Source organism: Cyprinus carpio, chromosome B24, assembly GCF_018340385.1.
Source record: "Cyprinus carpio isolate SPL01 chromosome B24, ASM1834038v1, whole genome shotgun sequence".
In the NCBI taxonomy this organism is placed as follows: Eukaryota; Metazoa; Chordata; class Actinopteri; order Cypriniformes; family Cyprinidae; genus Cyprinus; species Cyprinus carpio.
In genome coordinates, this window is record NC_056620.1 from 11,981,270 (window position 1) to 11,995,461 (window position 14,192).

The following is a 14,192-nucleotide window of genomic DNA, read 5'->3' on the forward strand; positions in this document are numbered from 1 at the left end:
CATTGACCTTTTTAGAATTTTTGTTCTGTATCTGTTTTTCACGTTTAAACCAGACTGAAATCAATATAATGAAATGTTGCAGTTAAAACACACATTTAGGTTGGTTTCTATAAAGTGGTTTACAGCAGCTAGATCTCGTTGGTCAGGTCAATGCAATGCAATGATGCAATCAATAAACTAGCATTGAAAATTAAATGTGTTTTACACCACTCCTGGGAGATGTCAGTGCATTTCCGGGACTTCAAGACCTCTTGAAGTTGTTTAAATGTGCTGACCTGCATCTAGGTGCCACGGGTCGGTTGCAGCAGACATGGGTGGGATTGTAAGGGGTGAAGCTCCGCAGTTGGATTCCACCAGTTTACCCTGGTGAGAGACAGGAACAGAACCACGGGACCTGAGAGCGGCTTTCAGAGGAGCAATGCTGTTGAACTGCACTCTGGACAGACAACCCACAAACCCGGGGGTGTTGTATTTTTCAATAATCACTGGATCAATGTACCCGGTTTCTGCAAGAAGAAGAGATACAGATAGGCATCTAAAGTTAGACTAAGAGCGAGAGAATAATCAGCATCTAGATGTTTGAAATGTCAGACAGTCTGAAATACAAGATAACTGCAGAAAACTGATCCAAGCCTTGTTCCAGGAAATATGTTCCATTTCACTGCAATGAAAGAATAAGATCAATGCATGTTCATGTATAATGCACATTCATCAGATATGCATTACAGTGGCATCCTAAAATAAAACCTTGAGGGAACAACTGTATCTGAACAAAGAATGTATCATTTTCACTTGAATTACAAACATGTTGATAATAAATTGCTCTCTGGATGTATGCCATTCCCATTTAAAGGTTTACAGATTTTAAATGCAACCAATTAGTTTGTTTTGATCCAGTGGTTTGTTTCTTAACTAAAACTAAAACTATTAAAAATAGTTTGCTTAACTGAAATAAATCTGAAATAAAGCAAAAAATTAATATTAGATGAAAAGCTTAAATGAAAATTGTTATTGCATGGGCAACTAAATGAAATACTATAAGCTGTTATTTTAAATAAAATAATTTATTTAAATAAGTACTGAAATGATTTCTAAAAAATCTGAATTGAATATAAATGAAAGCTAATTAGACGCATTAAAAAATGACAAATGCACATAAATTACTACAATGTGAACTAAAATTAAAATGAAAGCTGAAAATATAAGAAAATACAAGCTAAATCAATAATAATAATAAAAAAGTTAAAATAGCAAACAAATAATCCTAAAATAACACTTATTTGTTTCCCACATAAGTCTCTCTTATGACTTCAGAGGGCTCATAATATGAGACTTATGTGCCACTTTCATGGTATTTGTGCTCTTTTTGACAAGAGCGACTAGAACATTCTTCAAAACATCTTCTTTTATGCTCTGCAGAAGAAAGTAAGTCATACAGGTTTGAAATTGACATTTTTGGGAGAACTATCCCTTTAAACCTCGATTGCTACTCAACATTCCAAACTGATCTTTATACTCTTTGATATTTAAATCCAAACAGCAGAGTAATCCTGACATAAGATTAAAACCCAGTCCTCCGGCATTTTTATTAAACACTTTCTATTACACTTCTACTCTTTTCTCTCCTCCCTTTTTCTTGTCTCCAGGCACACTAACATATCCTGGTTCCCTTTAAAGCGCAGCAGAGATTTGCCTACCAAACCCCCTCCACCAAACACAGACAAAAGAGTCCTTCTAACTGCTGCACATTACAGACGAAACCTCTTCAAACTTGTGTTTGTGAAGCCTCTTCAAAGCAGCTGCGGTGCGCTGCTAAATTCAGCATTCTCTCACCACAGCCAGGGGTAAAGTACACACTGTCTCTACGGTAAAAGACCCCACATGAAAAACACACAATGAGAACAATACATAAAAAACAATGCAAGCTGTCAGTGTTGCATCAAGAACACTTCATAGGGATGATGATTTTTTATTCAGAGTATCACAGTAAAACAGTTTGGCAGTGGGGGTGCATGAGAGATATATCAGAGATTTAAGGTTGTGAGACACTCAGATGTGAATTAAGAATGCCTTTTAAATTGCAGTTCAACTCATGAAACTTATTTGCACCAATAAACGATACACAATTAAGTGTAATTTTTTTAATGAATTTATATATGTATAGTATAGTACTATTATTCAAAAGTTTGGGGAAGGTAAGATTTTTTTAAATATCTTTTATGTTCTCTAAGTCTGCATTTATTTGTTAAAATATACTGCAAACACTAGATTTTTTTTAGTTAAATTTTTTTTAAATAATATTATTACAATTTAAAACAACTGTTTTCTTTTTAAATGTTTAAATTGTAATTTATTCCTATGATGACTCCAGTTTTTAGTGTCACATGATCCTTCAGAAATCATTCTAATACGCTGATTTTGTGCTTAAGAAACATTATTTTATTTAAATTAATTTCTTGAATGCTTTAATTCATTGTGCAGCTTAACATTTTTGTGGAAATCATCCTACATTTTTTTTTTCAGGATTCTTTGTTGAGAAAAATTCATAAGGGACAGCATTTAAATAGATATTGTAAATTTCTTTACTGTCACTTTTGTTAAATAAAACAAATGGTTCCATAAAATGATAACTGATAATAAACTGACCATTTAAAACAATATTTTTATTGTAACATGTTGCAGGGTACAATGAATGAATGAATGAATGAATGAATGATGCATTTATATAGAGCCTTATTGTGTATTGTTGTACACCCAAAGCGCTTTACAATTATGTGGGGGGGTCTCTCCTCAACCACCAAGTGGTTGGGGTTTATTAGGAGGCCATGATTGACAAAGGCCAAGGGGGCAATTTGGCCAGGACACCGGGGTTACACCCCTACTCTTTACGAGAAGTGGCATTGGATTTTTAATGACCACAGAGAGTCAGGACCTCGATTTAACGTCTCATCCGAAAGACGGTGCTTCTTGACATCATTGGTAAAAAGCAAGGTTACAGGTGAGCACCCTTAACAACTCTTCCAACAGCAACCTAGTTCCTCCAGGACTCACTAACAACTCTTCCAACAGCAACCTAGTTTTTCCAGGAGGTCTCCCATCCAGGTACTGACCAGGCTCAGCCCTGCTTAGCTTCAGTGGGCAACCAGTCTTGGGCTGCAGGGTACAAGACATAAAAAAAGCATTTAAGAAGTTCCATGCTCATGTGTTGCACTAATGAAAGTCACCAAATGTTCGCTACATCCAGAATTAACAGGCCAAAACACAAAAATATTCCAAATGCTGGGGTTCACAGGGCAAAAATTTGATTTCACCCCCGATTCAGCAAAAAATAAATGACCTCCCCACACAACTAAAGTCAACCTCGCAGCTCAATGCTCAGCAGAAAGAAAAGAAATTAGATAACATCCTCATGAATACTAGTCTCCATCTCAGATTCTTGCCAGCACAAGCCAGACAGAACACTTGTTCATTTTCAGCAAGACTCCTATGAATACCAATACACGAAATCTGATCTGCTTGAATTTCAGTTTCAGTGATCTGTTTCTCAATGTGAAACGACTGGGGTAATAAGAAACAACAGAGCTGTAGAGACGTTACATATCTGATGTGAATCTCATTAAATTCTATTATTTCCTTTGCTTTAAATTACTAGAATATGAAACTACAGAGAGTAATTTGAGTGTATCTTATCACTTGTATGAAAAATTACACCAAAGCATAGCAAATCAAACGATTATCATTCACATCAAAAATCTACTTTAAAACGCAAATATTTTCAATGATTTAAAAGAACATAGCCACTGCAGAACACCTGACTGGAAAACGTATTAAAGCTATTCAGGTTCATGTTTGTTGTATGAAATATAACACGTTCTGCTGTGTATTGGTTCCTCAGAGGCGTGAAACGTGGCTAGAATATTTATGAGAATTGACTGATTGTTGCTGCTGCAAATTCAGGTGGAAAGCTCTGGAGATTTCCCTCTTGCTCTTCATGATGCTCTGATTATTAGAAACATGCTGCAGTGTTTGCACTTACATTACCCCTTGTTTTGTGCAAACTGGACTTTCATTATATGGTTTTTACCCCCTTGATGAAATGTTTTATACTGCAAGCAGATGGAATCCAATCAGCCACAGTTCTGCTTTCCTCCGACATTAAGAGGGAGGAGGGAGCACTGCAGTTTCTTTGTTCCTCAACACTGCAAACTTTACCTCGAGTCATAGTTATGGGAACAAACAAACATTGATTTTCACAATTCTTTTGTTTATCTCCCTGTGATTGACTGATAAATAAAAGCAGATGATTACAGCTGGCGGTCTGTGTCCTGTTGATCTTGGAGGGCATATGGTGCTTTTAGTGTGGTGCAGAGCAATACGATTCAGGTTAATTAGATTCAAGGTCAAGATCTGGCTGATATGAAGAAAGGGTGGATGGTGTGACCTAAAAATGGTGGTGGCATCTCCCCCCGCCCAGCATCACCACACCTCATTATTTCAGTGTGCTTGTGTGCAGCATATGATCAAATTTTGCTGGTAAACAAAAGCATCCAGAGCTGCAATTTTTGTTATTTGTGGTCAAAATACATTCTAAATATGTGCTAAATATATGTTTTATAAATATATAGGAACAGTAAAGCTCAGTGAAAAACTTTTTTTTTTTTTTGACATAGAAAATTTATTTAGTTTCAACCTTACTTTTTCTTCAAATGTGACATGTATTTACTTGTATTGAAGATATATTGAATATATATATAAATTAAATTAAAATGGGCAAAAGTATTGTGGTGTGGTATTTTTTTTTGTAAAATTTGAATATATATATATATATCTATATATATATATATATATATATATATATATATATATATATATATATATATGTGTGTGTGGTGTGTGTGTGTGTGTGTGTGTGTGTGTGTGTGTGTGTGTGTGTGTATGTGTGTGACCTTGGACTACAAAACCAATTTTAAGTGTCAATTTTTCTAAATTGATATTTATACATCATCTGAAAGCTGAATAAATAAGCTTTCCATTGATGTATGGTTTATTATGAAAATATTTGGCCGAGATACAACTATTTGAAAATCTGGAATCTGAGGGTGCAAAAAAATAAAAAATAAAAAACTATTTTCAAAATACTGGGAAAATCGCCTTTAAAGTTGTCCAAATGATTTCTTAACAATGTATCTTTACTTAATATCCTAATGATTTTTGGCATAAAAGAAAAATCGATAATTTTGACCCATACAATATATACTTACATGCAGTACCATGGCAAGGGCTGTGCCAAGTGTGTGACCGAACCGGGCCTCTTGCCTCTAGAGGGCCTCGCTCCTGGCCTGCATTTTATGTCATTTATTTCAAATTTTTATTACTATTTTTCCACCCATTTTGTCCTTTGAAAGACTAAAATAGTCATAGCTGATTGACAGTATAAACTCTGTATAATAATAAGTAAAGCTGTTAGGATGACAAAAAGTTAAACTTTTAGGCTGGTCTTTTTTTTTTTTTCTCAGGCTCCTGTGTAGGTTCAGTAATTTCACTTTAATGGCAATGAATAGTTTTTTTCTTTACCATTAAAGTAAAATAACTGAACATAAACATAGGAGCCTGAGAAAATAACCATTTTAGAAGAAAATTTTAGATTAGAGGCATACTTGTTTTTGCATCTGAACTCTTCATAAATAACTATAAACCTAGAACTTATTTTAACATTATTATTTACTTATTTAATTGCTTTATTATTATTATTATTATTATTATTATGGTTATGTAGTAGATCTTACAATTCTTATGATCGTGTGCTTGACCATGATTCGTGTAAGATGCGTTAAAGTTGTTTTCATTACTATAGAAGCCCCCCCCCCAACACACACAAACAAAATTGCTGAGGGCCTCGCACGTCAACTTCACACTGGGCCTCGCACCCCCCTTGCGAAGCATGCATTTATAGCATAAAACTTGCTAAATCATAAAAACATGATCATATAATTTCCTTGACAGCACCAACTTGTACTGCAATGCACCCACACCTGTAGCCACCTGCTGTAAATGCTTCTTCCTCTTTTATAATGCAGTTCGGTGTAGAAAACAGAGACAAGATATGCACTGTAAAACTCGCCAGAAGCAACTGATACTGCCTTCCACAAGCCACGTTCCTTACTGCAGTCAACACAATACAGTATATCACTTTAAAAACATTTCACGCTGAGAAGAGATATGTAGAATTATGCAGTGCAAGTAAAACTGCTATTTGAATACCCATACAATTATTTTAACAGCTCTTTTGTCTTTGAGTTGCTGAGAAACCCTATGAATTATTCAGAGACATTAAAGTAAACACTGCTATCCTGGTAGGGGCCATTATTGCGGGGGAGAGAAAGGGAAAGAGGGGCAAATGAGGGATTGAAGACTGTCTTTTGATGGATGGGTTGGGAGATGGAGAGAAGGGGTGGGATGAAAGGGTTGCCATGGTAACAAATGGAAGCCGGTGTAGCAGGAGTGTGAGAGAAAAGGAGGTGGGAGATGCTGGACCAAAATAAAAGTGATAATGTGAATTACAATGACACTGTCAACACATATCATGATGGCCTAACATTTCATTTTACCTCATTTTATGTCATCTTGCTATACTGCTCAGAATGAAAGAGGCCAATCTTCAGATCCTGTTGCATGATGCACCATGTGCTAACAGACTGAGACAGAACGACACCTGTCCAACATCACGTGACAACAGGATCAGAGAGCAACCTCAGAAATACCCGCAGCAAAGGCATGTTGTTTAGGAAACACACAGCTATATTCACTAAATGGATTATGCAAATCAAGTAATACTGCAAACATGCCCACCACAATTAGTGCTGAACTCAATTTGCACAACGAAATTTGCTCTTTGTACAGCAGACTATTGCAATCTGCCGTACTTTACTGTACAGCATCATTCGACTTTAGACCAGATACCTGAAAAAATGTAAAACGGTCGCTTTATCAGCCAATAATGATGCGTAATAATGTTATCTGCATTTGGTGTACAAAGTGCAATCCATAATTGAAATAGAAAAGGTGGCCTTGTGTTTAAATGTGAGTTCTCCACAACTCCAGAATCTAATAAATACAGCATATATAGTAGATATAAAAAAAAAATACAGGAAAAAAAACATATTAAAACAACATATTTTAAAAAGAAAATTATTCCTGTAATGGAAATGTTGAATGTATTTATATATACCCCCAGGATTGAGTCTGAAAGAGAGATAAAAATGTATATGTATATATGTGTGTGTGTGTGTGTGTGTGTGTGTGTATGTATATATATATATATAATATAATATATATATATATATATAATATATAAAAAGCTGCAGGTTTTTGTATTGAAATATATTGCACAAAAAATACCAATACATTTTGTGAATTCAAACCTCAGTGTTTCTTCTTATTCTTCCATCAGCCACCCTTGGAACCACCTTATACTATCTGCACCACACACATATTTCAGCAACGCAGACAATCTGCCCAACAAATCAATAACCAAACAATGCTACAATACATTCTGATTCTAATTCAATATTAGGAACAGAAATAGATAAAAAACTACTGTGGGTGATCAGTGGAATATCCAAACACACTAAACACATGTACGGCATCCTTCACCCTGGAAACACAGTCTTGCATCCTCATTCAAACCCCTCAATGATGCAGTACAGAAAGCAAACATTACCTGCCTGACAAGCGTTTGTTATCAGCTGTATCTCACTTTCTTCTTCCAAAATGCCAGCCTTCTTCTCTGTCAATGTATGCTCCTCTCCACGCTGCGGATGCCTGTGTTTGTGTGTGTGTGTACGTCTGCAGCTGGGGCTGGCTGGTCACAGACTGCAGCCCCTCTCCTGTTCCGCACTCATTGATATCCTGCCGCAGCAACACCTGGAAACTGGATTCCACTGTCGTCTGGATCTGGAGCCCCCTCCACGCTGGATGATGACTGCACCCAGAGCCGTGCAATGAGCACAGAATAGCCAATGACATCATCCATCTGTTCAACAAGGCTTTGATGGAGACCAGGCGGACTCCATCAGGATGTCTTTCAGAGAAGCTAAGCAAGTCTGTTCAGTGTAACTGAATATAATTTTGTTTTCCTGACATCATGCAGTCTAGTCCAAATGACTGTTCTGCTATAGTCTTTGTGTGGGAAACACTGGTGAGTCAGTAGTAAAAACTTGCTCTGTCAGCTCTGGCTCTCAAAAGTACTTTGACAGTTTTTTATTTTTTTAGTTATAATTTTTTATTTTTTAAATAATATATTCAACATTATATAATATTTATTATTATGTATTATTTATATATTATGTAATATTATTATATATTTTATATTAAAATTAATATAATATTTTTAGTTTAAGATATAAAATTATATTAATATTTACATAATGCATTTTTATATTAAAATTAATAAATCATTTCAACATTAATCCTTTTGTTCCATTGGGCAGATTTCCATTTTAAGAATCTCAATACATTTTCTCTTAAAAAAAATATTAAAAAAATATTTTCAACATTATATTAATATTTAACTTGTGTATATTTTTAAGTGTAATGTATTTCTCTACAATAGCTGGTATATTTCCATTTGAAGAGTTTATTTATTTATTTTAAATAAAATTTATTTAATAAAAAAATATTTTATTTTACTTATTTAAACAGGAATGTGTTTATTTATTTAATAAAATTTATTTTTTTTAAATAATAAAATGATTTTCTGTTTGTAATCTATTTTATTTAAATAATATTTTCAAGATATTATATTAATATTTAATTAGTGCTGTCAAACGATTAATCGCGATTAATCACATCTGAAATAAGTTTTTGTTTACATAATATGTGTGTGTGTGTACTGTGTATATTATGTATATATAAATGCACACACATGCATGTATTTCAGAAAAATATGTTATGCTTATATTAAATATATTTATATATAATATAAATTATATTCACAACCTGTATTAGATTTAGGGGGCAATTACTTTTTCACTTAGGGCCAGGCAGTCTTGGACAGCTTTTTACTCTTAAAAATGAAATCATTATTTAAAAACTGCATTTTGTATTTACTTTGGTTGTCTTTGTGTAGTTTGATGATCTGAATCTTTTAAGTGTGACACATACGCAAAAAAAAAAAAATACCTTGAAAGGGGCAAATACCTTTTCACGGCTCTGTACATTATGTAAACAAAAAACTATTTTTTTGCAATTAATCGTGATTAATCATTTAACAGCACTATATTTAAGTTATTATGTAAATTTAAGCATAACATACATTTAATTAAAATCAATTTTATTATTAAAACTTTTGCTAAAACTGGGCTGGTAAAACTCCATTGTTAGAGTCTCTAATTGCATTTTTTAAATTAAAGAACAAGTTTAAACTTTATTGTCAGTGGTAATCGACAGTTTGCGACAGATTTGCTCCATAGACACAAAGTAGAAAAATACTCTAAATATTGCTCTGCAAACTACACACTCAGCTGTAAGTGATACATACAGTAAACACATGAGAGAGACTGAGTGAATAGTGTTTAGTCCTCAGGGAACATTATGAGGCTATCACTCATCTAAATTAAATCTTTTGTGCTCCTTTGTAATGTAAATCGGCCCCGCGAGGGTGTAGCAGGCTATAAATCTTTACAATATTCTCGTCTTAAATTGTCAGGGTTTTAGGGGGCTTCTCATAACTGGTACTTAATGACTGTATCAAAACAGACTCAATGGAATCATTTTTTCATTGCAGTAATATTAGATTTACAATCTGGTTAACACTTTGAAAGCAGAATTATGAAGCTTTTGTTTTTGTTAATGCAGCCACATGAATTCTTATGTTAAAAATGTAATTCAAACTGCTTTGTATGTTATTTTTGTAGTCTGAATCTTTATCTTGAGGTGGGAGTGCTTGAATTCAAAAGCCACTGTTACATCCAGTTACACCCCAACCGAAGCACATATGTGCAGGATGATGAATCATCTCACCATATGAATCATGGGTGATGAGGCCGTTCAGAATTGATTCAAGGATGGCAAAAATCTCTTCACATACATCTGGACTGATGAATAGGACATCCGTTGGAGTAATTTAATTAGGAATGAAATCTCCTGACTTAGCCTGTTTAATGCTATGAAGGCTTTAGGGCAGAACACTGCAGAGGTGATTCTGCTTTTGGTGGTTTTAATCAACTGAAGAAACAGCAAGAGATAAGAAAAAAAAAGAAAAAAAAAGAAATTGAAAATAAAAGGGAAAAAAATTAAATAAAATGAAAGTTCTTATTGAATGGAATTAGTTCTCTAAACAATGTCTGAGTCACACTTGTTTAATAAAGGACATTTGTGACTTTGTACTGATAATTACTATAGAAGCTTGTTTCTGCCACAGGATAAAAAATACAATAAAAAGGTACTTTTGTTGCTACTTGACTATTTAGAATTTTTTTATGCAACTCTGAGTTTAAATCTCACAATTTTTTCCCCACAACTCTCCAAAAACAAAAGCAGAATTGTGAGATATGAACACGCAATTGTGAGGAGAAAAGTGTAAACTGTGAGAAAATTACAATTGCGAGAAAAAAGATAAAAAGTCACAATTACCTTTTTTTTTCATGGTGGGAAAAAAACAGTTACAAGATGTAAACTGAAAATTCAGAAAAAAAAACAAAAAAACAGAGTTGCGAGGTATTAATCATATATATATATATATATATATATAGTTTTATATATATATATATATATAGTTTTATACCTCGCAATTGTCTTATATATATATATATATATATATATATATATATATATATATATATATATATATATATATTATTAAAATAAACATTTGTGTTTACATAATATGTGTGTATATTTGTGTATACATGTAAATATACACACATACAGGTATGCATTTAAGAAATATATGTAATATATATTTACATTTATAAATCATTTAAATCATAAATATTTCTGAAATATATACAAGTATTTATATATACATATACACAGTACACACACATATATTATGCAAACACAAAGTATTATTTTGGATGCGATTAATTGTTAATTAATCAATTAATTCTCTCTCTCTCTCTCTCTCTCTCTCTCTCTCTCTCTCTCTCTCTCTCTCTCTCTCTATATATATATATATATATATATAAAAATAAAATTAAATTAAATTTATGCATTTAGCAGACGCTTTTATCCAAAGCGACTTACAGTGCATTCAGGCTATCAATTTTTACCTATCATGTGTTCCCGGGGAATCGAACCCCCAACCTTGCACTTGGTAACGCAATGCTCTACCACTTGAGCTACAGGAGCACTATATATATATATATATATATATATAAATTTGTTTTATGTAAGATTTTCATTTAAATGCAAAGACAAATGGAGATGAAAAAAAAACACCACAATGACAGACATTTTTAAAGCATTAGGTTTCATGGAGGGTCTGAAGTATATTAACAGAATCTGAGAAAAAACAGTTGAATGGGTACACCACCCCAAAATGAAAATTTTGTCATTAATCACTTACCTCCATGTCGTTCCAAGCCCATTAAAGCTTTGTCGTCTTCGGAACACAATTAAAGATATTTTGGATGAAAACTGGGAGGCCTGTTCAACAATTCCTATGTTAACAGTCTCCTCTGTGTCTCTCCATATCACCATATAAAAAACTTATTTTACTTTGTCTGTTTCTATCATGTTCACTGTGTGCTGTTACCTTGGCCAGGGCTCACTTGTGAATGAGATACCTATCTCAATGTGATTTTTTTCCCTGGTTAAATAAAGGTATAATAATAAAAAAATAAAAATAAATACACGTAGAAACAGCGCATTCTTGTGTCGCGCTGATACAGAATAGCATACGCAGCATACGGTGATATGGAGAGACACAGAGGTTGTTATTTTTGTTTTCTTCACTTACAAAAGGGTTCCCGTCACTTCATATAACCCAGATTGCACGTCTGATGGCAGATGGAGTATTCTGACGATGACTTTCATACCATTTATGGACCTTGACACTGTTATTTACTTGGAAGTCTATGGGACAGTCTCAAGCCTCCAGGTTTTCATCCAAAATATCTTAAATTGTGTTCCGAAGACGAAACAAAGCTTTTACGGGTTTGGAACGACATGGGGGTAAGTGATTAATGACAAAATTTTAATTTTGGGGTGGAGTATCCCTAAGTTGAATTTGTACATTATTATAATCACAAAGTACATCTGCAAAATAAATGTACCCTCCTCAGGAAAAAAACTAGTCTCATTTGAAGAGGCTTAAAGAAATTCAGTGTGTATGTTGTTGTGAATTGCAATAATAAAAATCGTCTTCACAAACAATGCTCTAAAACAATAAATCAACTGCTAGAGATCAAACCTTCTGAGCATTTGCACCCCTTTGAGGTCCCTGCAGAATTGCAAAGAAAGCACTGAAAAACTGCCAGGAGAAAAACAACATAAAAATGAAAGAATCTCATTCTGTTGCATTAAGGAAACAGGTAGGCATGAAAGCAAATAACATTCAGTATTGCTTGACAAAAGGCTTTCAGAGATTTTGGTTTCTTTGAGAAAGATAAGCAGGTGTCTACCTCCCACCTGCTATGCTCACTTTTTAAAACAACCTGCACAAACCTGCTGAATCACTGCAAACTCATTTAACACGAGGCGACCTCTTCAAAAACCACTGGGATTATCAGGGATTTTAACTCATCTATGTACAACAGCTAATTATAGTGAACAGGTAATTGATCTCCTTCATGGGGAGTAAGACAGGATGGAATGAGTGATATTCAAAACATGAAAACTTGCCAAATCTAATGTATCCTATTTGAGTCATTTTCTCCCTGTAGAGTTTCCCTTTTCTCCTTCAACCCTTTTCCCTTCATTATCTTGCAGTGGGAGCCTGTCAAAACTGTGGAATAGACTTCAAAGGTGTCCTACATTCCCTCTAAAAATGTATTTCTTTTCCTCTGAATATTCTTTGTTGAATCTAACTTTGGTGAGACATATCTGCAAAGGAATCTAATTTTTTGACGCATCGAGACTCATGTCTCAAACAATTATTGAGACTATCAACATAATTGGACCCCAAAAGAAGAGTTTTTTATTTTTTTTTCTGTTTGATAATTTCATACATATAAACCAAAATGGTCATTTTGTCATCACAAATATTGGACCTTCATAAACTAACCACGAGAAACATAATATAACATTTTAATAGGCATTTCATGACTCTTTTAAATAAAAAAATACGTACCAAATTCAATAATAAAGGGATATTCTTCACTTTGTAATAACAATGAATTTATATGAGTTCTCTAGTTTGTAATTAATTTTTTAAAATGAAATAGGAAATAAGTATTTTTTTCCTGATAAATTAAGCTAAAAAATGATTAAGCTTAAAAAAAATTATATAATGAGATCAAAATTAGAGAACAACCTTCAATTTCCTATATTTCATGGTCACTGCTAAGTCCTATTTGAGAGCAGGGCAGAAGGGCAGTTTTTAAAGAATATTTCATAAATTAATCATATTCTGAGGCACATTTTAAGAACCTAAATGAGATATTTTTTTAAAAAAAGAACTCTGATCAAAATTACAGAACACTTACAGATACTTACAAGTTATTTGTGTTAATCCGACACCTGGTGCTATTTTCCTTAATTATATGACAAACCCTATTTAACTGGCAGCATTCCTTTAATTTTCACTTAAATTACAAGATGGCGGGCCGCTCTAAGGTGACTGAAACCCTGCGACAGGAGGCGGTCCACATGAAGGCCAAAGGGATGACCCTTTCAGCCATTGCACGAGAAGATGGTCATTTAAAATCTGTGATTTCTAGAATATTGCAGCTTATTGCATAATCATTCATTCAAGTCCCCCAAAACAGATGGTCGTCCACATAAGACAAATGCATGAGAAGACAGGATAATGTGGAGACTCTCAATAGGGAATCGGTTCAACACTGCAGCTGGAATTGCTCACCAGTTGGGGTAAGGGGTAAGGATCTGTCTCAGCACGTTTAAGAGAAGTCGGACGGAAAGTGAACTCTACAGTGCAAACCTCTCATCAACAGAAAGAATAAAAAGGCTAGGCTCACCATTGCTGAGGAGCATGTTGTTTGGACAGAGGAGAATTGGTCCAAAGTTCACTT

General features: G+C 33.8%; 1 protein-coding gene across 2 annotated transcripts in view; it reads right to left on the bottom strand.

The window, feature by feature from the left end:
* Positions 1-14,192, bottom strand: part of cntnap2a (contactin associated protein 2a) — a 352,125-nt gene that overhangs the window by 2,124 nt on the left and 335,809 nt on the right. For both annotated transcript variants that reach the window (XM_042752140.1, XM_042752141.1), the window contains one exon: positions 276-506. In XM_042752140.1, coding sequence (XP_042608074.1) covers positions 276-506 — 231 coding nt within the window. The remainder of the gene's footprint in view (positions 1-275; positions 507-14,192) is intronic.